Source organism: Sphaeramia orbicularis, chromosome 24, assembly GCF_902148855.1.
Source record: "Sphaeramia orbicularis chromosome 24, fSphaOr1.1, whole genome shotgun sequence".
Classification (NCBI taxonomy): Eukaryota; Metazoa; Chordata; class Actinopteri; order Kurtiformes; family Apogonidae; genus Sphaeramia; species Sphaeramia orbicularis.
This window is the reverse complement of record NC_043979.1, coordinates 2,565,236-2,590,510: the sequence shown is the minus strand read 5'-3', so window position 1 is coordinate 2,590,510 and position 25,275 is coordinate 2,565,236. Positions and strand designations below refer to the sequence as shown.

The 25,275-nt window shown below is 35.6% G+C and overlaps 1 protein-coding gene across 2 annotated transcripts in view; it reads right to left on the bottom strand.

The window, feature by feature from the left end:
- snap25a (synaptosome associated protein 25a) overlaps nt 1-25,275 on the bottom strand; it is a 103,152-nt gene that overhangs the window by 26,876 nt on the left and 51,001 nt on the right. For both annotated transcript variants that reach the window (XM_030128069.1, XM_030128068.1), the window contains exons 2-4: nt 22,567-22,710; nt 8,616-8,657; nt 2,303-2,351 (exon numbers count right to left, since the gene is read on the bottom strand). In XM_030128069.1, coding sequence (XP_029983929.1) covers nt 2,303-2,351; nt 8,616-8,657; nt 22,567-22,638 — 163 coding nt within the window. In that variant the 5' untranslated portion in view covers nt 22,639-22,710. The remainder of the gene's footprint in view (nt 1-2,302; nt 2,352-8,615; nt 8,658-22,566; nt 22,711-25,275) is intronic.

Genomic DNA, 25,275 nt, shown 5'->3' with positions numbered 1-25,275 from the left:
AGGCTATTAAGTAATTAATTTACCAATCCGACCCACTTGAGATCAAATTGCGCTGAATCTGACCCCTGAACTAAAATGAGTTTGACACCCTTGACCTTTAAATTTTTAGTATAATTTTTGTTTTTCACAAATTCATCCCACGGACCAGAATGGATCTGTTGGAGGACCAGATTTGGCCCACGGGCCGTGTGTTCAACACCTGTGTTGTAGAGGATGACGGTGTTTCCACGGTAACTACAGAGCCTCTGAAAGTCCAAATATGGTCATATCTGATGACCATGAAAAGATGAAGAACTGTATTTTACACCAATTATTGACATGGATTGATAGGATTAGTGGATCAACAGGGATTTGTCCTTTTATATCACGGCTAAAATTTCCTTAGGGGGTCAAATGAGTGTCCATTTTTGTCAAAAAAAAACCCAACAGTTGTCATAAAGTCATAGAAGTGTGTGTAAATAATGCTAATCCATTTGTGCACAGACTACTGATATTCTTTGACAGTGGAAGCTCTATTTTCATAAATATTGGATTTGGAATAGCACGTGGATGTGAAAACTTTTGCTGGTGGACGGACGTGACAGTGGACGGACGTGACATTACCCATGATGCTCTGCTCAGTCCCAGTACTTTATTAGGAATAAACTGATAGACTTCCTATTGCTAATTGTGCTCTTCTTCATAAATGTTGGTATTGTGGATCTAAAACAATCCCAGCTGACACAAAAACACTAAATGTGTCAGTGGACGGATGTGACATGGTTGTTGTGGATCCCATCATACTGATGCTCTGCAGCCATGTCAGCGTTTACACTAATGATCCCTGTGCAAAAACTAGGAGCACTATTATTTATTGGATAGTTTAGCATCAGACTAAAGAGGAAAGAACAATCTAGAATTGTTCTTTCTGTACAAAAATGCTTCTTATTGTAAAACTGTTGATGTAAACAGTGCTGTGTGCCATTCTTCATGTATGTATTGGTGGAACAGAAGCAGGATGGATCAGCACCATACTCCAGATTGAACCTGTACAAATAAAACATGTGATATGGAGGAGAGAATCTGGGAAGAAAAACTGGGGAATCCAAAAGAAGAGAAGATTTGTTTTTCAGCTCAGTTCAGTTCAAATAGAACTTGGCCATTTGTGACATGAAAATATAGCATTAATTGTGTGAAATTGTTCATTTTTGAGCTGAAAACATAGTTCATATGAGCATCAACATGTTGAACAGAACTGAAATCCTGTCCATTTGAACAACTGTCATTTACCAACACAAAGTTCCTTTGGATTCACTGAGACTGATTTAATATGAACACAGACACAAAGAAGACCTCTAAGCAAATTTTAGCCGATCAGTAAATGATTTTGGTCACTGGTGGATATTTGGGTCTTTATGGGTTAAAAACCTGGTCTAACAGCCCATTTAAACAGTTCTGCTTAATCATTCATGCCAAACTGGCTGCATTTACCATCCCCTCCTATGGATAAGGTTAGGGTCGCATTAGTGAAGGTGTTCTGACTTAAATTTAGTCTGGTCGTAAACTTCTTCTCATATAAACCCAACCTTAATCTGAAAATCGGGTGGATGTGAAGAGGTTAAATGATACAGCTAAGCCGCAGAGAACTCTAAAACAGATTGAGGAACAAGGCTGGAGAACATCCCACCACCGGCTGAACCAAGGGACAAGTTCATCCAGGAGATCATTGATCTTGATGCTGATGCTGTAGGGTTTGGCACTGCAGTGGCTGGCATTTACTTCATTTTGTTGTTGGATCTGGTAATATTTTGGCACATATGATGTTACAACATGTCATTGCCTGCCTTTGATAGCTAATGAAAATTGAAAATAAAAAGCTGCTGGCAAATGAAAAGCAGTTAGGCAAACCAAAAAGAAAAATGTTAGCAAAAGGAAAAACAGGTTAAAGGAAGCTAAAAGTAAGGACATTTCCCAGAGTTAAACTGTCACAGTTGATCTTAAAGTTCAATTAAAGCATGCAATAAATAATAAATCAGAAAAAAAGTCAGGGGAAAAATGAATTAGTTTGAAGAGGCATTTAAATGAAAACAAGCAACTGCATGTGAAACCATCCATTCATTAGTGTTTTAACAGCATTACTTTAAAATAAACACTGTAATAACTTATAAATCACTTCCGTTGTTGCTAGTATGTGCAGATATTTATCATTTGTTCGTCTGATTTAATCCAAAACTATCTGCTGTCGCTGAACGAAGCTTCATTTTTAACGCCTACATTGTATGTTTCTACGTGGTTCAGCAGCGTTGGCTCATTCCAAACTTACCTCCCTGTTCGTCCAGCATAACCAGAGTCCGGATACCAGCATCTTTGCTCTATTTCCCAAAGACAAGCAGGAGGAAATGAGAGTAGAAAGAGGGAAGGGAACAAAAAGGACAACCGAGGTCAACAATGACACAGAAAAATATGGTTCACCATAAGTCACTTTCCTTAACTTCTCCATTCTTTAAAACCACGTCTTCTAAGAAATTGTTTTCTTCTCTGCCCACTTTTGTTGAATATATTAAAAAGCATTTCCAATAAAACAGTGAGTGGTGATATTAAACAGTCATCAGAGGAAGGGCAACAGAAGCTTTATGTGTGCTCAGCAGGTTACGCACGGCTGTCACTGTAGGAATTATAAAGAGAATAGGAAAATAATTCAGGTAGCCCAGTTATCTTAGCATGACATAAGGATTGGAGGCAGAGGATAATAATAATAATAATAATAATAATAATAATAATAATAATAATAACAATAATAATAAATAGGAATAATAATAATAATAATAATAATAATAATAATAATAATAATAATAATAATAAATAGGAATAATAATAAGAACAACAACAACAACAATAATAATAATAATAATAAATAGGAATAATAATAATAATAATAATAATAATAATAATAATAATAATAATAATAATAATAATTCAAACTTCAGAGGTAAATATATGTTGGCTTTTACTTTTGCGGTAACAATGCGGTATCAATCTGAGTCTCAGTCCAGGTATGGTGTGGAACCCATCGTGTCCACTGGTGTTACATACAGAACCTGAACATTTAAATACATATAAATCATGAATGATTTTACAACAGCGGCCATTTTTGTCAAACACTCTGCCTTGAATATTTACTTCGATTCCCAAAATGTGCCTGTGAGAGAATAAAGAGATACTCAAAAAGATAGTAGCTCGTAGTTTTCGTGTCCTTTTGACCGTGTTACAAACAGATTTTTGTATTAATATAATGTAAAATAATATAAAAATGTGTTTTATCTGAAAAATAGTTTCTCTTTTATCTCAGTCAGTATTTTTTTAAAAAAAATAGACCCAAAGTGCTTCCAAACCTGCTTCATAACATTCATCTACATCTGGTTTGAATGTTCAGCTCCATGTCCTGTTTTTAGGACCAGTTTCATAGAAGTATCCTGATACAAAAGAAAAATGACTGATAATTACCCTCAAATATAATAAAATAGCAATTTTTTTTTTTCCAAATGCAAAGCATAGAGAGTGCAAATATTTGTGTTATAATGTGAAAAAAAAAAATAAAGATAACAAATAAGTGAGGGACACATATCTGATAACTGTATTTAAGTACAGTAAAGTATTTGTACTTAATTACTTACTGTCTTTTGCTTTACTTGGTTTTCCAAATGCATAAAACCTGTTTATTTCAAATCCTTTTTTATTTGGTTATCTGTTCATCCTCAGCACCCAAATGTAAACACTTCCACAGTTTTGCACTAAATCAAACACAAACATTTACACTTGTTATTACTTACAGCGTATTTTTCTATTACTTTACTGGTTCGACCCCCTTGACATTAAACTGGGCCCCTGAACTACCATGACACCCCTGCTTTGTACTATCTGGACGCTGCTATCTTCCTGAAGGAGCTGCATTAGAATATTTTTGCTCCCCCATCATGTGCATGTAGGATTGTATTGATTAAGGGGTCAAAGGTCATTTGGTTACTGCACCCTAAGCAGTAACCATGGAAACAGCCCCCAGGAGATTAACAATAATAACACCAAAACCAACTAGAGTTCTCATTAAAATAGGAGTCCTGTCATTGGATTTCTTTTCTACAAATGACACAGTTAATAGAAACAAACCCAAACACCCGTTCTTTGTGTTCACTGTGAGTCCAGGCCTGTTTGGACTGTTCGTCTTCTGTGCACCGCAAGGTTCTAATAGTTTTGGATTTTTCATTCTAGTTTAGTTTTATTTAGTTTAGACTTTTTTTTTCTCTAATTCAGTTAGTTTTAATTCGTTTTTAGAGCAGGTTTGCTAGTGTTTATTAGTTTTCATTATTTTCTAAATGCTTAGTTTTAGTTTTTTTAATATCTTTTCTCTTCTTCTCTGTGGTCGTATTCAAATAAATCCCAGACAGGACTCTGCTGCTTTCTCCCAACTTTAGTCTCCATGTTTCCAGGTAGAGTGGGGACCAGAAGACGACTGGAAACCACAAGTGAACACAAGTGACGGACCCTTAAATATCATTTGGTGCCAGCAGCTAAAATTGCTGGAGCAAAATAAATTGATTTCATATTAATCCGACATTGACAAAAGAGGAAAACAAAGGGAATTTAACCATTATTTTTAGTTTTAGTTAGTTTTGTAAGTACATAATACAGTTTCAGTTAGTTATGTTTTTTTTTCTTTTAATTATAGTTTTTATTTATTTCGGTTAACGAAAATGTTTTTACAATTCTAGTTTTCGTCATTTCGTTAGTTTTCGTTAACGATAATAACCTTGGTGCACTGCTATTAGTGATAACTAAGGATGCACCATAAGTGGTTTTATACGACCGATACCGATGACTTCCTGCTTCTCGACACCGATACCAAACACTAATAGTTCCCATTCTTTAAATTCTTTTCTTCTTCTTTCAACCAACAACTGAACATTTTAGGTAGCAGGTAATATTTTAGGGTCTGGATCCTCTTCTGGGTCTGGATCTTCCTCTTGTTCTGGATCTTCCTCTGGGTCTGGATCCTCTTCTGGGTCTGGATCTCCTCTGGGTCTGGATCCTCTTCTGGGTCTGGATCTCCTCTGGGTCTGGATCCTCTTCTAGGTCTGGATCTTCCTCTTGGTCTCCCTTTGACCCTTTGTCTGACAAACAGTGGACTCATCCACACCTCTGCTTCTTCTTGGTTTTTATCGCGGTTACCATGGCAACAGTGTGCACTGTGTTCTGGTGAAATACACCAAATCAAAGCAATTTAGATTGATTATTATGGGCTGTATTTATCGGTGAAAACTTTAATCGTCTGAATTATCTGAATGACGTCCTTTTTTTCAGTATCGGACCGATAATTCTCATCATTCTAGTTGTTGTGCGTCCCTACTCTAACCTCTGAGTACTTCAAGTTGTGTTTTCCCTCAGATTTGAAGTGTAGCTGGTCCTTAAGCCTTCTGACTTTCATTTTAATGCCTCTTTGACTGAAAACATGTGAACAGCTGAGCCTGCATAAGCATTCACCAGTAAAGCTATTAGTCACTGATAGGCTGGGTTGGCTCCAGGTTTGGATGCTGTTAAAAAGTGGGTGAAGAGGCGAAGGATAGCGACACGGACTCATACACAACTGGTCTTCTTCTGCGCTTCTTAGAAATGCAGCATCGCCTCGCTAAGATGAGGCACCTGGCTCAGCCTGATAGGCATAAATAAGATTACAGTGTGTCAGTGTAAACACACACATAGACACACTGGTACATGCACAGTGACCCCCACCACCACCACCCCCTCGCCTTCTCAGCAGTTTGGGAGGAAAGCCACATCGATGTTTGAGAGGCGAGAAGGGAGCAATAAGGAAACTCTGGTGTATAAATGACTCTGTAATTTACCGAGCCTCCATCTCAGAGAAATCCCAAAGTAGTTGAAATGTGTCCCCAGGGAACGTCTGAGTGAAAATCAGCCATGATTCCATCCATGGGTGGGGACGCTTCAGTGCTTCTGCCTCCATCAACACCAGGGGTCGTAGACTGGAGCAGTATGTACGCAGTAGGCCTGGGTAGCATGGACAGTTTCCTTAATCGATTCGATTTCGATTCATAAGGTTCTGAAATCGATTAATTGGGATTTGATTCGATTTGATTCAGTATTAATTGATTGACTCAGATTCCTTTAGTGATACCAAAGTACAATTTTGAGTTGTAACTTGGTTATTTGACCACTGCAGCCATGCAACACAGAATCAATATTGATATTAGAAAGGAAATAAATCTGACATTTCATCAGTAAACAGATGAATCTGCTCTGAAATAATGAACAGACACAAACGTCCATGTTTCTCCAGTGGATCAGATCAGACTTCTTCATCTTTATTCTGTTTTATACCTGCTGCTTCCAGCCTTAAGGCACATTACCGTCACCCTGGGGCACTGACACCAATTTGCCCCCCCCCCGAAACAGAATCATGTTGGGCCCTTGGTACAAGAAACTCACTGGAGGGGGAGGGTGGGCGGAGCTTTGTGATTTCCACTTTACTATTCCTCTTACTCCGCCCTCAGCCACAGATGATCCAAGTTAATATTTGTAGAACGACTGGCTTCCATGACCCGCCTCCATCAGCCAGTTCCTCTGCACTGCAGGCATGAGTTTGAGGCCTGGAGGACCTCCCACTGAGGGGTTTTCCCCACCCTTCCTCCCACAGAGGGGTTTTCCCCACCCTTCCTCCACGTTCCTCCCGCTCCAGAACTGTCGCGAGCATGGCCAAGACAAGTCTCCGAGGGGTTCGTGTGACGGAACCAGCCGCGCTTCTGCGTTTCCGGGTCATTTACTTGCGGTCCTGCTCTGAAAAATTGATTTCATCTACCGTTAATCAATTACACAAAATTTAAAAGAAATCGATCCAAAATCGATTGTTTTTTTTACCTAGCCCTAGTACCAAGGTTCTAATAGTTTTGGATTTTTCATTATAGTTTATTTTTATTTAGTTTAGACTTTTTTTTTTTCTAATTCAGTTAGTTTTAATTAGTTTTTAGAGCAGGTTTGCGAGTTTTTATTAGTTTTTGTTATTTTCGAAATGCTTAGTTTTAGGTTTTTTTTAATATATTTTCTCTTCTTCTCTGTCGTCGTATTCAAATAAATCCCAGACAGGACTCGGCTGCTTTCTCCCAACTTTAGTCTCCATGTTTCCAGGTAGAGTGGGGACCAGAAGACGACTGGAAACCACAAGTGAACACAAGTGACGGACCCTTAAATATCATATGGTGCCAGCAGAGAAAATTGCTTGAGGGAAATAAATCGATTTCATATCAATCTGACATTGACAAAGATGAAAACTAAGGGAATTTGATCCATAATTTTTATACTTCTTAGTTAGTTTTGTAAACACACAATACAGTTTCAGTTAGTTGTTGTTTTTTTTCTTTTAATTATAGTTTTTATTTCAGGTAACGAAAATGTTTTTACAATTCTAGTTTCTGCCATTTCATTAGTTTTCGCTAACGATAATAACCTTGATGCTGAGCACTGGTTGGACATCTGTGGTCCGTCTCATGTCATTTAAATGAGAGGGGGAGTCCAAACTTTTCACTGATAGTGTGTGTGTGTGTGTGTGTGTGTGTGTGTATATATATATATATATATATATATATATATATATATATATATATATATATATATATATATATATATATATATATATACTTATTTATTTATTTACTTATTTATGTGGCACCCCCCCCCCCTTCCATTTAGAGAACTGACCATCTTTATTTTAAAGTTTACTGCAGTGGACTTAGATGACTTAGATAACCAGTGTCCTCGGACTGTCCTCCCTGGACCAGGACAGATTCAGGATCCTGTTGTTTTACTCTGAGGGTCTTCATGTGTGTTTGTACAGTGTCTGTTTAATTCTGAGGGTCTTCATGTGTGTTTGTACAGTGTCTGTTTAATTCTGAGGGTCTTCATGTGTGTTTGTACAGTGTCTCTGTTTAATTCTGAGGGTCTTCATGTGTGTTTGTACAGTGTCTGTTTAATTCTGAGGGTCTTCATGTGTGTTTGTACAGTGTCTCTGTTTAATTCTGAGGGTCTTCATGTGTGTTTGTACAGTGTCGCTTTGCTTCGGTCTCAGACGCTAACGCTGAACTGTGGCTTCATACCGTTCATTGTTTAGTGTAACAGGGACACTGTGCACCTGTCAGCCTCACATTTTAAACAGCAGCCCAATATAATTGTAATTTGTGTATTTTCAAGTGTTATTTCACAAATAAGCCCTGCAGATACCAGAGTCTAAGATGAACATTTTAAGAACTGAACTATAAAACACAAACAAATTAAAGCATTACACAGCTTTAGACTGTAGCTGTGGGAATGGGTTCAGCTGCTGCTGTTTTTTCTTGAATTAATTCCCTAATAATGCCTAAAACTACATAAATTAAATGTTTTCATTTGCAGTGTTTCAGTCAAATATAATTCACCTTGTCTTGAAGACACAAGAACTTTGGCTAGAGTGTATTTGATAATTAATATGTTAATCTCCCATTCTAATACTTTGTGCCAGATTCAACAGTGCATTCTATTCATTCACTGTGAATTCAACTTGAATGCTGTAATCCAAACTTATGGCTTTGTCTTACCTCTTCCACCAGCTGTAGCATACGACGAGTGCTCTCCAGTGACTGTGGAAAAAAAAAAAAAAAAAACAAAGTTAGTGTCCATTTTAGGTTACAGAGAATTATCAGAGATGTTTTATGTGACAAACAGCTGCAGTCGTTGGGGAGGGGGGGGGGGTCATTAAGCCACACCAGGTGTCTGAAGTTGACCCCTTAATGCCGACTGTCGCAATTTTGCATCATCATTTCTATTACAGAATCAGCTTACATATAAATAAATAAGAGATAAATAACACTGGTACACACATTTATGGAAACTGTCTGCTTCTGAGATAAACTTGGATAAATCTTATAGAATTTATAATAATAATAATAATAATAATAATAATAATAATAATAATAATAATAATAATAATAATAATAATAACTTTATTTATGTAGCACCTTTAAAAACTGAATTTACAAACTGCTTTGTCAGACAAAACAAAAGTGCGCAGTAGCAGATCAAAAACATAGAAAACAACAAAATAAAAGATAAGTACAGCAAACACCAAAACATGACGAACTGTGAATGTATCGCAGTGGAGAAGGCAGAAATAACAGAACCTGATGGTGTCAGATCAATGCAAAAATGAAGGAATGGAATAAAATTACATAATTCATGTCAATATAAATGAATAAGCAAAACAGGGTCAAATAAATATTCAACATTAACCCTTTCATGCATGAATTATGAGAACCTAAGTCAAGATTTTTTCTTGAGTGTTTTTAATTCCTCCTTAGGCATGAAAAAAACAATACGTTCGAGTTTTTTTTTTTCATGGTTTTTCAAAAATGTCCACTCAGCTATTCCATGCATTTTATTCTTGAAGCAAAAAAACATGTATTTAAAACAGAATATCAGAGTCATATGGAAATAATGAAATAAAAACATTTTTAATGCTGCTAATCTGATGTTTTCTCACATTTTAACAAATTCTAATACAAGTTATTACTCATTTCATGGAGATAATATGCAAAAAAAACCTTTTTGTTTGAAAAAAACAAACTGTTAATTACAGTCTAACAATTAACAATGTATTTACACTCAAACATGTTACTGCAGATCAGGTTTATCAAGAACAGTAAAGTTACAGTAATGGTATGAATTGCAGTGTATGGGATGGTGCCAATGTCTCTCCAAGTGTTTGTACTAGTACTTAAAGGTTAACTGTGTATACTGTATATGTGAACTAATGCTATGGAATGTGTGTGTGTGTGTGTGTGTTGACTTAATTTTTCAAATGTTTCAAATTTTACGAATGAACTTTACGTCTTACCCAGGAACAAGTGTTGAAAAATAGCTTTTTTGCTAATACTGGCACATTTAAAGAAATGTTCATTAATGTGTACTGTCCCTGATAAAAAGATAAATAAGTAAATAAATAAATAAATAAGCATCCACTGTGTTGGCTGATTATGCAACTAAAACGACAAAACCTGTGAATATACAAGAACAACAGCTGTGGAATAGCTGTCCACTGGAGTAACCACTATGCATGAAAGGGTCAAAAACATTAAAAAGAGACAACATCACATAAAGGCAAGTCTATAAAAATGTGTTTTAGGAAGTGATTTAAAAGATGTCACTGATTCCGTAAGCCTCATCTCCTCGGGCAGGCTGTTCCAAAGCCCAGGGGCTCTGATGGAAAAGCGCAGTAACCTTCTGTCGATTTAAACCTGGACCTTGGAACAGCCAGGAGTCCTCCGCCCGAGGATCTAAGGCTGCGTACTGGCTCAGAACTGACTAGCATGTCACTCATATGGCTAGAGGCCAGGCCCACTGGGGCTTTAAAAGTGATCAGTAAAACTTGGATAAGATGAACTGGAAAACAAATGATTAAACTGATTAAACGGCTAAATGTTTCCAAGATATTTAGTGAAGTTTTATTATGTGTATACATGGACATCAGTCTTGCGTTTGAAAGAATCCTTCTATCTGAAGTGTCCAAGTGCTACCCTGGAAAGGATGAAACTACAGAGGTGTCATAACTGACTGGAACTAAATGTACAAACTGAAACATCACTTAACCCTTTCATGCATGAATTATGAGAACTTGAATCAAGATTTTTTTCCATGAAAAAAACAATTCGATTGAACATTTTCTTATGAGCCTATTTTTCATGGACTTGCAAAAATGTCCACTCAGCTGGACCCCATGTGTTTAATATTTGAAGCAAAGAAACATGTATTTACTGATATACTGTGTGAAAACTATGAAACAGAAACATTTCCAATGCTGTTAATCTATTGTTTTCTCACATTTATCATGCTCTAATACTAGTCATTACTCACTTCATGGACGTAATACGCAAAAAACAGAAAAAAACTTTTGATTGAAAAAAAAAAGATAATTGTTAATTACAGACTAATAACAATAAAAAGCAACTGCTTTACACTCAAACATGTTTGTGCAGATCAGGTTTATCTAGAACAGTTCAGTTACAGTAACAGTCTGAATGTCAGTGTATTATTATGGGATGGTGCATAAGCGTCCACTGTGTTGGCTGATATGGAACTAAAACAACAAAACCCATGAATATACAAGAGAACATCTTTGAATAGCTGTCCACTGGAGTGACCACTGTGCATGAAAGGGTTAAAACAACAGTTCTTCAGTCTGTACATGACGCTTTCTGTCTTATCTCTTATCTGTTGCTTACACACTTTGGAGGCATCTGCTTCCTCAGGTAAAAAATATGAGACAGTTTGACAAAAGTTTCACCCACTGACAATTCTAAAAACTGCTCCATATGATTTAAACCAGGGGTGTCAAACATGCGGCCCTCCAAAGGTTCCAGTCCGACCCATGGGATGAATTTACAAAGTGCAAAAATTCCACACTCATTTTCGTTCAGGTTCCACATACAGACCAATCTGATCTACAGTCAAATAATAACAGCAGAAGAACCGACAAAAAAGAATGACTGCAGATTTTCTTCTCAGTTTGATGTGAAAAAAAAAACAAAAACAAATCTTACATTATGCCTATAAATAATGACAACTTCAAATTTTTGTCTTTGTTTTAGTTCAAAAAATAACAGTAAATTATGGAAATATTTATGAATAACCTGAACAAATATGAACAACCTGAAACGTCTAAAGAAAATTCAGCCCAGTTTGAACTCTTTTCTTCCTGTTCCTCAGTGTTTAGTGTCTTTGTAGATCTGATCCAGAATGCACATGGACTAATGAGAAGTGGAGGCAGAAGATTGTTAAAATTGTACTTTTTTTTTCTTAAGAACTTTCAGGTTTTTTTTCAGATTATTCTTTTTTGTTTGAATAGTTTATAAAAGTAAGTATTTTCATCATTTAATGGTTGTTGTTTTTTTTTTTTGCACTAAAATACAAAAATTTGGAGTTGTCATTATTTCTAGGTTATTCTGTTATTATTTTACTGGTCCCGCCCACTGGAGAGCAAATCAGGCTGAATGTGGAACCTGAAAGAAAATGAGTTTGAGAGCCCTGATTTAATTCAACGCTTATCGTGGCTTATGAAATATAACAAAGTGTATGATGTGTCACAGAGGACATGTTAAGTCAAGTCAACTTTACTTACAGTGGTGTGCAAAAATATTAGAACACTTGTCAAATCTTAAGAAACTGGTGGTTTATTTTTTTCCCAGAGCCTGAATTTCACACTAAATATTAGAGTAAAATGAAAAAAAGGACTGGACTGATACATTTGTAGGTGAAATATTCTCAGTACCTTTGCCTTTAGCTTTTGCAATGGCAAAAAGTGAAATTCAGGCTCTGGGAAAGAAAAAAATAAACCACCAGTTTCTTAAGAATTGACAAGCGGTCTAATATTTTTGCGCACCACTGTATTTGTTACAAAATGTATCTTGTAAATGAATTGTCGATTTTGACTGTTTGTAAAAAAATTTTGTAATAAATTAATTGATTGATTTATAAATAGGGATGTAATGATATGAAAATTTCATATCACGGTTATTGTGACCAAAATGATCACGGGTATCATTATTATCACGGCATCGTTGAAATGTGCTCAAAATGTTCAAAAAGTACTAATACACACACTGAAATAATTTAACCAAGTTGTATTTAAAAAAAAAAAAAACCCAAAAAAAACCCCAAATAAAATAATAGGCACAATGTACTTTCTGTCGCAGAAACATTCAAATATTAACATGTAAACATCAAACATACAAATGTGCATTAAAGACGGCACCTTATAACCGTTGTTTGACTATTTTCCATATGAAGTTTGTGTTGAAAGTGCGGTAATCAAACACGGTTATCATAATAATTGAATGTAAGCCATAACACTAACCGTCAGGAATTTTACTGCAGTTTATCGTTATACCGGTAATCACTACAACCTTATTTATAAAGCACTGTAAAAACAACACAGTAATTCAAAGACATATAAACAAATAGAACACATAAAAAATGAAAAAAAACAAATAATCAAAGTAATTATACATTAAGACAATAAAAGCCGACCCCTCACACTGAGTTAAAAGCCAAGGAGAAAAAAATCAGTTTTAAGTGACTGATGTGCAGCGGTAGTTCCACCCAAACATTAGAGCAGATGAATATGTTCTATGTTACAGAATATTTGGAGTCAGAACTTGTAGCTCAGACACATACATATTATTATTATTATTATTATTATTATTATTATTATTATTATTATTATTCAATTCATAATCATTACTTCTATAGAATTTCAATATTCGCCTTCCTGCTGTATCTTAATAACTTATCTTAATCCCTTTGGACTTGTTTTGTCTTTTTTAGGAACTGAAAGGTAAAGTTGAACTACTTTTATTTTGGGAGGATTTTGTTTGTAGACCAGTGGAATTTTTTGCATTAATAAAACCATCTCCATGTCCTGAGACGAGAAAATCTGTTTTATTACGTTTTCATTACCAGGGCTGTGTATTGGCAGGAATCTGGCGATACGATACAAATCACAATACTAGGATCATGATATGATATATTCCGATATATCATGATACTATTAAAAAGGCAGTGTTTTTTTTTTTTATTGTTTTTCTTTCTTTTATAAAAGATTATTTCCTGGAAGAACTGAATTACAGCAGAAATCTGCACAAATACCAAACACATTTTTATTTGATCCCTACAGAATCTGATGTTCTATCACAAAATGTTCCTGTGTTCAAACTGAAATTCTGTTTTACAGACATTCCAGTTTCAGATCCTGCTCAAATGTTCAGATTCTGTTAGTTCAGAACTAACATCAGAACAGTATTTTAGTTCAATTCCAACAAAGGAACGAACATTATTTAATAAAACAGTGTCAAATAATAATAAATAAAATATAAACGAAAAAGAAAAACAAAAATGAACCTCCACAATATCTGCATTTGAATAAATACCTAAAAATATCCATACAGTACTTTTTAATATTGATACATTATTATTAAATGAAATATTGCGATATATTCTAGAACCAATATTTTCTTACAGCCCTATTCATTATTATTGACCATTGTGCCTGTTGTTGCAAATTTGCATCATATCCAAATTTCTAACACTGGTATATAAATTCAGGCATTAAGGAGTTAATCCAAATCCAATCAGCTCCTGTGTGTGTGTGTGTCTACACTGTAAAAAAATAAAATAAAATCCATAAAAAAAACAGTATTATTCTGGCAGCAGGGGTGCCGAGAAAATACCGTAAAATAATGGAAAATAACCATCTCATAAAAATATGGTAATTTTCCATAATTAAAATACAGTTTTTTACCCTAACTTTACTTATTTTTTGGACTTTTAATGTTTAATAAAGAATATTTTCATGTATTAAAACAATCAAATTACCTATAAATAAATAAATAAATATATATATATATATATATATATATATATATATATATATATATATATATATATATATATATATATATATATATATAAATGATTTTCATGGAGACTCAGTTGTCCAATCCACTGATAAAAACTGTATTTGGACAGTTTATCGGTGCTTATACATGTTTTACATTCACAAAAATACATTTATTCAACATTTTTGTTGTGAAATCTCCTGTAATTACACAAGATATTTGTCAATTAACAAACAAGTCTTGTTAAACTTACACAACAAATACTTCTTTTACAGTTAATTGTCAGTCATTTTATCTAGTTTTATTATTATCATTATTATTATTATTATTATTATTTTACAGTACTAAACAGTACTTACCAGTTTAACAGTTTAATCTCATAAATAGAAAAGAAATATTTGTGAAATTGTATTTTAACTGTATTTTTCTGTGAAAAAAGAAAAAAATTCTTTTAAAAAATGGAAATTTTATGGTTATTCACAGTTACAGTTTTTTCATGTTGTTTTACATTTGACATGTAAAATCAGTCTGTTTTTGTTATTTCATTGATATTTTCCTGTATCTTAAAAATACAGGAAAAATCTGTAAAATAAACAGTGAAAATTCTGTTAAATTATAGATTTTTTTACAGTGTACTGTATGTGTGCGTCCTGGTCTGCAGACTGCACAGACAGTAAGTGATCAGAAAAAGACGAGGTAATTTGTATCATCAGCAGGACGCCAAAGGATCGATATCTCATGTTTATTGACATGAGTGTGTGCGCTCAGCTCTGAATACATCCAACCTTCTGATGGGGATTTGAAAAGCAGCAGTTACAGTAAATGATTTGAAGACGTGTTATTCTGAGAAAAATTGACATTGTACTAATCCACTGAGTCACAAAAGAGCGCATCAGCTCTGCCAATAAAAATAAGCAGAGTCTTGTACTAAAAGCTCCCTTCGATCCCCTCCGTGTCTCTGGGTTCCTCCCTGACTGCTGGATGTCTATTATTAGCCTGATGTGTGCTGGTAGATACGGCTTCAACTGGCTGTGAACACTGCAGACCCCCCCCCCACTGCAGATACTGGTAGGCTAAAGTGTTGAACAGGGAATGATAGACATGGACATTTAACCCTTTCATGCATAGCGGTCACTCCAGCGGTCACTCCAGTGGTCATCTATTCTCCAGCTGTTCTCTTGTATGTTCATGGGTTTGGTTGTTTCAGTTCCAGATCAGCCGACGCTCATGCACCATCCCATACACTGACATTCAGACCATTACTGTAACTTTGCTGTTCTTTTTTTTTTGTACTTTGTTTTTTTATTGTTTTAATATGAGACACAAAACAAACAGAAATGGTCCCAGGTCCAGTCAGACATTTACAGACTGTTTACTGTCCACAGTTTGAATGAAAAAGTCCCATTTTTCCAGTGCTTTACACCTTGGGCTGTTGTAGGTGGAGATTGTACGTCATCATTTCCATTAAATGGATTTGGTTGACAATTTTTATCACTAAGGAAACTGAGGGAGGGTCTTTTTTAAGCCAATATTTGGTGATGGCTTTTTTGCCTGCGGCAAGCAGTATTCTAAATAAATATATATCACTTTCACATGATTCCTCTGGGGGAATGCTAAAAAACAAAGTAGCCAATCACATATGAAAATGAACACCAGAAACTGAATACATCAATTTAATTCTCTAAACATCTCTAAAAATAAAAAATAATAATAAAAAATAAATAAATAAATAAATTGAAAATTAAAGTAATAAAGTCTTGTTTTGTCTTCCAATAACACACGCAGCTTAAGTGAATGTCAGTGTATTTGTATGAGTGAACTATAAAGGGTTAATTTAATCTTTTTACATCAAGTGTCAAATCCAATATTTGATCTAAAATAGTCATTATATGAGCTGTGGGCTGCGTCTTCTTCTTTCTCTGTTATTCTGCCATTTTGTGTTTGCCCTGTGTTCGCACATGTGGTGTGTGTGTGTGTGTGTGTGTGTGTGTGTGTGTGTGTTTAATATTCTGCTCAGCTGTGCCAGTGTGACTCATATGTAAAGCTTAAGGGGTGTGGACTGATGCACTCTGGGACATGACTGAGGCCACTCCCCCTCCGACAGCTGACAGAACACAAGCATAAACGCACAACATAGACAATGGCTGTAGAATTCCTATACGTAAAAAGACACTCGCTAATACTGCGTGTGTTTTTCTGTGGTAAACTCTGCTGTCACATGCACATACAACATGCACTACAGATTTATATCGTCTCTACACTGTTATTTTCCTGTCTGTGTTCTTTGTATTTATGTAAAACTGACTGAATTTCCTGTGTAGCTGTAGAGATAGATAGACAGACAGACAGACAGACTATTGAAATTGTAGTGCAGCAGCAGTATGACAACAGTAAAAATAGACTATAAGAATAAAAATAGAATATAAAAGTAAACACACTGTATATTATAAATTAGAAGAATAAAAAAAAAAAAAAAACTGTAGAAAATCTGGATGAACAGGCTCAAACACTAAGGTGCAAAAATAAACTGTACTGTGTAAAGCAACATGTCATTTTTCAGTCAGATGGAGGTGGGTACATATCAATAAAGTGCATATACACTATATAAATAAGGTTACCTTTTCTGTCCGAATATAGAACTGATTAAGTACATATAAAAAAAAACCCTCGTAACAGAAAAGTCATATTTTTGGCCAAATTGTGATATCTGTGTAACTTTACTAAAACTGCTGCTTCATGAACAAGACCTATGTATTATTATTATTATTTTTTGAATTATTATTATTATTTATTTTCTTTTCCCTTGCTCTTTTTTATATTATCTTATTTTTTTTTGTTTTTTAATATTGTTCTTTTATACTGGACTTATAAATGCTGTTTAAACATGCTTGTTAAAAAAAAAAAAAAAAAAAAAAAAAAAAAAAAAAAAAATATATATATATATATATATATATATATATATATATATATATAATTTTCATTCTGTCTTCTCATACATTTTTTCAGTGGCTGTTTGTATCTGTTCATGTTTGGGTTCGGGTTATGTGTTGTGTCATGGGTGAATGTTGTTCAGAAAATCAAAAATCTCCTTCCTGTATAGCACAGGTGTCAAACATGCGGCCCGGGGGCCAAATACGGCCCGCCAAAGGGTTCAATCCGGCCCTGGGATGAATTTGTGAAATGCAAAAATTACACTGAAGATATTAACAATCAAGGGTGTGTGATACGGATCGTATTAAATGGGAGTTGAATGTGACTTTAAATTTTGCTCTACGATGTCAGGTGAATATCTTACATCATGAACCAAAATGGAGAAGAAAAAATGTAATGGTGCAGGTTGTTTTGCTTGAAGAATCTTTTATTTTTGCAGATGTGTCTGTCTTTGTTCTGAACAGTCAGGTCAGGTTGGTGTGTGCTGATCTGGAGAAAAGGTCAGATTCTGAGAAAAAGATCTTCTCTTGCAGCTCTGTGGTAAAAGTGAGCTGAGTTCATCTTGATTATGAACTTAGGGACTTTCTGTGGTCAAGAAGTGTTAGAACTAGACGTACTTACGGAAACTCTTTGTGGTTGAACTATGCAGTTTAAGCTAAACTGTTGGTGCAAATGTCAAACTGAGGTGTGATTAACTCAGGTGAACTTTTCAAAATGTGGTTTTTCTTAGAATTAGCTTACTTGGAGTTGTTGACGTAAACTGTGACATGTTTCATCCCAGCAACAAGTGTTCAACCAATCATTGAGATTATGAACCAAATATGGAAGTCTTCCAAGAGACTGAAGACTATAAAATGTGATGATGGGATGAGACAAAGTCAGAGACGAATAGTGTGTTTGATGCTAGACTAACTGATAACTGACTTCTTTCTTTTTTTTGTGACTTTTTCTATTTTTGGCCTGAAGCAATAAACCAAACTATTGCTTTAACTTTTTAAAACCTCAGTCTTCTTTTTTGGTGAGTTCTTCCATTTGTCCTGGTTTGGACCTTCCATCCGAAACATAACTGGTGAGTTAATTTAAATTACGCGACCCCCCTCTGGGGCAGCACGGATTTAACCGGACAGTCATTTTCACAGAAGTATTGGAGTAAGGTGGAGAAACAGCGGCGGTCATGTGTTTCGCATGGGTGCGCAGTTTAAGTCCGAGCAAAGCGAAAAGAGTACCTGGTGTACAAAATATAAAGATGTCTGACGCAGTAAATTCCTTAAGCTAAATTAACTGTGGTTTTTGTGATTTACTGTTACTGGCGTGTTCAAGAGATATTAAAATCACTTTAGGTTATTTCAGTCTAAAAATGATCAGACCAGTAAAATACTATCATAATAACCTATAAATTATGAAAACTGTAATTTTTTCTCTTTGTTTTAGTGTAAAAAAAGTTACATTACACAAGAATATTTACATTTATAGACTAGCCTTTTACAAAAAATGTGAATATCTGAAATGTCTTAAGAGAAGTATGTGGAATTTTATTAATATTCTCCCTGTTATTTAATGTTTTATGAATTTGTAGATCCACTGTGATCTGTAAGCTGTGATTCACATGTATAAATGATAAACTAAGGCGTAATATTGTTAACATTGCATTTATTTTTATTAGGAATTTTCAGGTTCATATTCCTTCATGTTATGTTCCAGTACAATTTGTAGATGTAAACATTTTCATTACGGAATTTAACTTTTTTCACTCAAAAGTTCTTATCCTATTATTTGTTATTTTACTGGTCCGGCCCACTTTAGATCCTATCGTCTTGTATGTGGAACTGAACTAAAATGAGTTTGACACCCCTGCTGTATAGTGAATGTTTTATTCATGTTCTGTTATTAATAATAAGACCTCTAGAAAAAAAAGAAGAAAGAAAACTGCTGCTTCATTTTATGCAGAAATCACAATTTGGCCAAAAATATGACTATTAGGCAGTTATGTTATGAGGCTAATGATACGCACATTTAGATTCTATGCAGGAGTGTTATTTTTATTTGTGCAGTCCAGTCCTGGGCCTGCTTCAGCTTTGTTGGTTTGGTAAAGTTCTAATATCCACACATCTACATGTCAGTCTGTATTTAGATCCAATCGGATATATGTGAAGGATAAACAGCAGGAAACAACAAAAAAGTCTGAAAAACACAAAATGAAAGTGGCGATTTTTTAGTGTGACCTCCTTTTGGAATGAACGTGTCTTTAACCCTTTTGTTCAGACAATATGACATTTATAGCATTAATTTACTGATGTTTTGTTTTTTTTTGTTTTTTTTTTACCAGGTTTCATTCAACACATGTCAGATGTTTCTAATTGTTTGTGCTGTTTCTTGTCATGGGGTCAGAGGTCAAACTAAATAGCAACTTTAACCTTTTTGGTCAAGATCTTTTTATTGAAGTTTTCTCAATATAATCCAAGTGCAGTGCTGAATGGTCCTTAAAGAAATCTGAAGTAAGCATGGGTGTAAATTAAATGCAGCTAGCACCATAGAAAACAAAACAAACAAACAAAAAAAAGCAAAACAAAGCAAACAACAAACTGTGCATAAAATAATCCCTCCTCAGTTATTGCCAGTGCACTAGAAATAATAAAAGATCACTATCACACCAGAGACCTGTGCTAGGAGGAAGTACGGCGTAGGCAGCGTTGGTAAACTGCACTCAAAGTCAAACATTTACAGGGTCTGGAATGTTTTTAGGAAGGGACCCCACACTTTCTGGAATTTCCCATTTGATTGCTGAAGTGAGTATGTAATTTTCTCCAGTCTTAAGCAGGACAGAATGGGGGGGGGGGGGGGGGCATCCCTCCACCTGAACAGGATTGCTCATTGAGCCAGAAGGACAGCAAAGGTTAAAGTGTGTTGTTTTTCTGTAGGTATCTTAACTTCACCTTCCATTACACCAGTGGTCCTCAATCATTTTCTCTCGGCCCCCCTTCGGAGGATGAAAAATTTCTAGGCCCCCCTCGACCCCAACAACATTTAACAGTGGTGCAATTATAACTTTTACTGAAAGAAACATCAGTACTGTGACAATACTTTTAGCTTTTCCTGCAATTGTTGTTGCACAAATTAAAAGTAACTTAGATTTTTGTGTGAATAATACAAATAAACTCCCCCAGACTGCTCCCTGAGACAATATTTATCCAAATAAAAATAGGAAATGTGCAATTATCTTACAACTATGACAATAAAGTTCCTTTTTTTAGAACAACAAACACATTTTGGTAACACAGATGAACATTTTAACAATGTCAGTGGCTGCAGTGAGCCTGTTTACATGCACATCTCAGAACATCAAAGTGTAAAATGTACAAACTGTGCAAAAACACAAACATTGCACATTTTTCTTTTCCAGTCCAGTCCTTGTCCATTCCCCAAACCTAAACTCTTGGTCTAGTCTAGTGACAGATCACCATGGCAGCAGATTAGTTTGGTTTATGTCCCTTAAATGAGTCCAGGGTGCTCCAATGCTAAAACATTAGTTCCACCTGCTACATGTTGTAACCTGGGGGAAAAAAAAAAAAAAAAAACACCCAGGAGTGATCCCTCGCCCCCCCGGCAAGCCTTTGCCCCCCCCCTAGTGGGCCCGCCCCACAGTTTGAGAAACACTGCATTCCACCAAATAGAGCAGTCAAGGGGTTTGGTTGGAACTTGATGTTTAACAGCTGAGAAAGTGTCTGAAAGGGTTTCAGTCCAGTGTTTGTTAAGGCTTGGACAGGACCAGTACATGTGGATGAGAGGAGCTCCTGCATGTATTGGACACAGTATGGGCTGATATCAGGGGATATGGAAGACAGTTTTGCTTTTGAAATGTGAGCTCTGTGTACCACCTTAAACTGTATTAAACAGTGACGTGCACAGAGGGAAGTAGAGTTCACCAGTCTGAGTACGGTAGTCCAAGTATGGTCTGACACCTGTATCCTTTTCCCATGCTTCTTTAACCCTTTCATGCACAGGTCACTCCAGTGGACAGTTCTTCTCCAGTTGTTCTCTTGTATATTCATGGGTTTTGTTGTTTTAGTTCCATATCAGCCGACACAGTGGACACTTACGCACCATCCCATACACTGACATTCAGACCATTACTGTAACTTTGCTGTTCTTGATAAACCTGATCTGCACTAACATGTTTAAGTGTAAATCAATTGTTATTTGTTAGACAAGGTTTTTTTTTTGCATATTATCTCCATGAAGTGAGTAATTACTAGCATTAGAATATGTTAAAATGTGAGAAGACATCAGATTAGCAGCATTAAAAATGTTTTTATTTCATTGTTTTCATATCACTTTCTGATATTGGGTTTTAAACATGTTTCTTTGCTTCAAAAATTAAATGCATGGATATTTTTGTAACTCCACAGAAAAAAAAACAAACTCGATCACATTGTTTTTTTCGTGCCTAAGGAGGAATAAAAACACTGAAGAAAAAAATCTTGACTAAGGTTCTCACAATTCATGCATGAAAGGGTTAAGTTTATCTGCGGGGGAACGCCTACGGTCCAACAACATGACATATAGGGCCCAAATGAGCTTCTTTTAAAGTGGATTTAAAGAAAGGACTGTGTCAACAAAGGAGGGGTCTGATATTGTAGAGCTGGAAGACTGGGAAAGAGCAAATGTCTTGCCTGAAGAGACCTAAAAAAGTTTGACTTAGGGAGGCTAAATTTTTTGCTTAGCTGCTCAAATGATGCCAAGATGTTGTCTATGAACAAATCTTTAAAACGTACAGTACCCGTCTCATGGCATTCTTGAAAGACCGAGTGCTGACAGGATGGTTTGAAGAGGTGGTTCGATGCAATGGGGCTTAAGGGAGAAAAACTGTGTAGACTAAAATGTTTCCTAAATTGGGCCCAGATTTTAAGAGAGTGTTGAACCACCGGGTTTCTGATTGGTTTAAGTGAGGGAAGTGGGAGTGAGGATCCAAGGAATGCAAGAACTGACAAGTTATCATGTGACTGTGACTATTTCCTGCATAAGGACAGTGTGTGTGTGACGTGGTGCCATCAGGCGTAGACACCGTTCATTAGTGAGTGTTGCTGAAGCTCAGTGTTCCTGGTTTGTGTGCGTGTTCCTGCTCAGTGTGAGTAAGTGTGTGTAAATGCCAACACGTCTGCGCGCTCCTCACCTCGTCGGCCAGCTGGTCGGCGCGTTGCTGCATGTCTGACAGCTCATTGCGCATGTCCGCGTCATCTGCCATGGCTGCTGGATGTGGGGGGTGGAGATGGTCTCCAACAGGGAAGAGAAGATCCTACTGGGAATCCGGGGAGGGCTGCAAGAGCAACAACAACAACAAAAAGGAAAAAAGCTTCAGGACAGAGCTGATGCTGCAGCACAAACAGCTGAGTGAACTGAGGCAGAAACCCACTCAGGCAACGAATGCATCACATGGATATCTGGTGTGGAAGAGCAGTGACGGTCAAAGCATCAACTGAAAACCAAATGAAAGGGGATCGGAAATAAACCGGTTTTATGCTTTTGGAAAACCAAAGAAGTAGTAATTAAGTACAAATACTTTACTGTACTTAAATACAGTTATCAGATATGTGTCCCTCATTTGATTTTTTCTTATCTTTCTTTTTTTCCCCGTTATAACACAAATATCTGTACTCTCTATGCTAAACTTTCTATTTTATTATATTTGAGGGTAATTATCATTTTCGTTTGCATCAGGGTGCTTCTATGAAACAGGACAGAGGGGCTAAAAATTCAAACCAGATGTAACTACTGTTATGAAGCAGGTTTGGAAACACTTTGGGTCTATTCTAAAAATAAATACTGACTGAGATAAAAGAGAAACTATTTTTCAGATAAAACACATTTTTATATTATTTTTGTACAAAAATCTGCATCTAACTCGGTAAGAAGGACACGAAAATTACACATTACTATTTTTTTTAGTATCTCTTTATTCTCTCACAGGTGCATTTAGGGAATTGAACTAATTATTCAAGGCAGAATGTTTGACAAAAATGACCACTGTTGCAAAATCATTCACGATTTATATGCGTTTAACTGGCAGGTTCTGTATGTAACACCAGTGGACACGATGGGTTCCACACCAAACCTGGACTGAGACTCAGATTGATGCCAAACCCACATGTGGATTAGAAAAGCCACTAGGATCCACACATTGAACACAGTGTCTGTATTTAGAGTCTATAGAAGAGCATTTACACACATGTTTACACATCTAATGCACTGACACCTAGGTAGTTTTTCATGTCCCAGTTTTGGTCCTATTTTTGGACCCAATATTTGATTATAAATTCATTAATTTTGGGATGGATCAGAACAAGAGTATAATTTTTTTTGCATTTCTCTGAGGTCATCATTAGGTCCATCCTGGGGGGAAATCTGTCGACATTTACCTTTTATTATTGGGTCGAAAAAACTGGAAAAGTGTCAGATACTAAAATAAACCCAGTGTCAGAGAAGCACTCATTTCTCAGTCATTTTTCTTTTGTATCAGTGTGTGCCGTTCCAACATCATAACTAAAGGCTGAAACAATAACAGAAAAAAACGACAGTCCTCTGGTGTGTCCACTGGTGCGTATCACCCAACAGAATTAGATGAAAACAATGTCAAAGACACAACGAGACACAACAAACAAGAAAGGGAGACTGAAGGAGAGAGGACGCTAAGTATGTGCACATGAAAAGGCAGCAGGAACAAGTCACATGACCTGTCTGTGACGGACCACTGCTGACTCCAACTACCACGGATGAGCCAAAAACAGTACGACTCCATGGATTACTCTCATCTCCGAACTGGTTGCGAGGCTAATTCAACAGCAGTTGCCCTCTAAATTCTTATTTATCAGTAAATAATCCATCCATCATCAAACATATGCTGTGTCTAAATGCCCTTGAGCAAGGTGAAAAGCTCCTCCCTCCCAGCAGCTTCGAGAGGCTCTAGAAAACATCCGAACGCTCAACGTGAGAGACAGACTCGACTGAATTCTGAACGGATGACGATTCAAGCCACAAGACGACATTTATAAAAACAGAGAGATGAATAAGATTTTTAATCATGGACCACATCTTGGAATAATCTACGACCTTAACTTCAATCAACATCTGCTTTATCGTTATATAAAAGCATCTGAAAAGGACTCTAGTTTATGAAAAAATGTAAGGCTGTATATCATTTGATTTGTATTTGATGATTTGTAATTTCATTTGTATTTCTATTGTTTTTACTTTAAATTATTATTTCAGTTACATTGTATTTTTAACCTCCTCAGACCCAGCTATGGGTTTTCTGTCCACATTTGTGGACAAGAGTTTCACAACTTTATACAAAAAGAAAAGAAAACTTCACCACAAAGGAAATTCCATAAAAATTTTAAAAACTGCATCTGAAAAAACTTTTGCATCATGATGTTTCCAACAGAGGCACTGATTTGATAAAACACAAAAAAGCTGGTACTTTGCTGACCATTTCCTGGGTCTCAAGAGGTTAAATCTTTTTTTTTTTTTTTTTTTTTTTTCTTTTGTTGTAAAAAAAAAAAAAAAAAAAAAGCAAAAAAACAGTATTATTCCGGCAGCTGGGGCACCAAAAAATACTGTAAAATAACGGAAAATAACCATTTCATAAATATATGGTAATTTCCAAATTAAAATACAGTTTTTTGCCCTATCTTTACATGAGATTTTGCATTTTTTTTTGTTGACATTTTAATGTTTAATAAAGACTATTTTCATGTATTAAAACAATCAAATTACCCATAAATACATATATATATATATATATATATATATATATATATATATATATATATATATATATACATATATATACTTTGCTGACATTTCCTGGGTCTCAGGAGGTTAA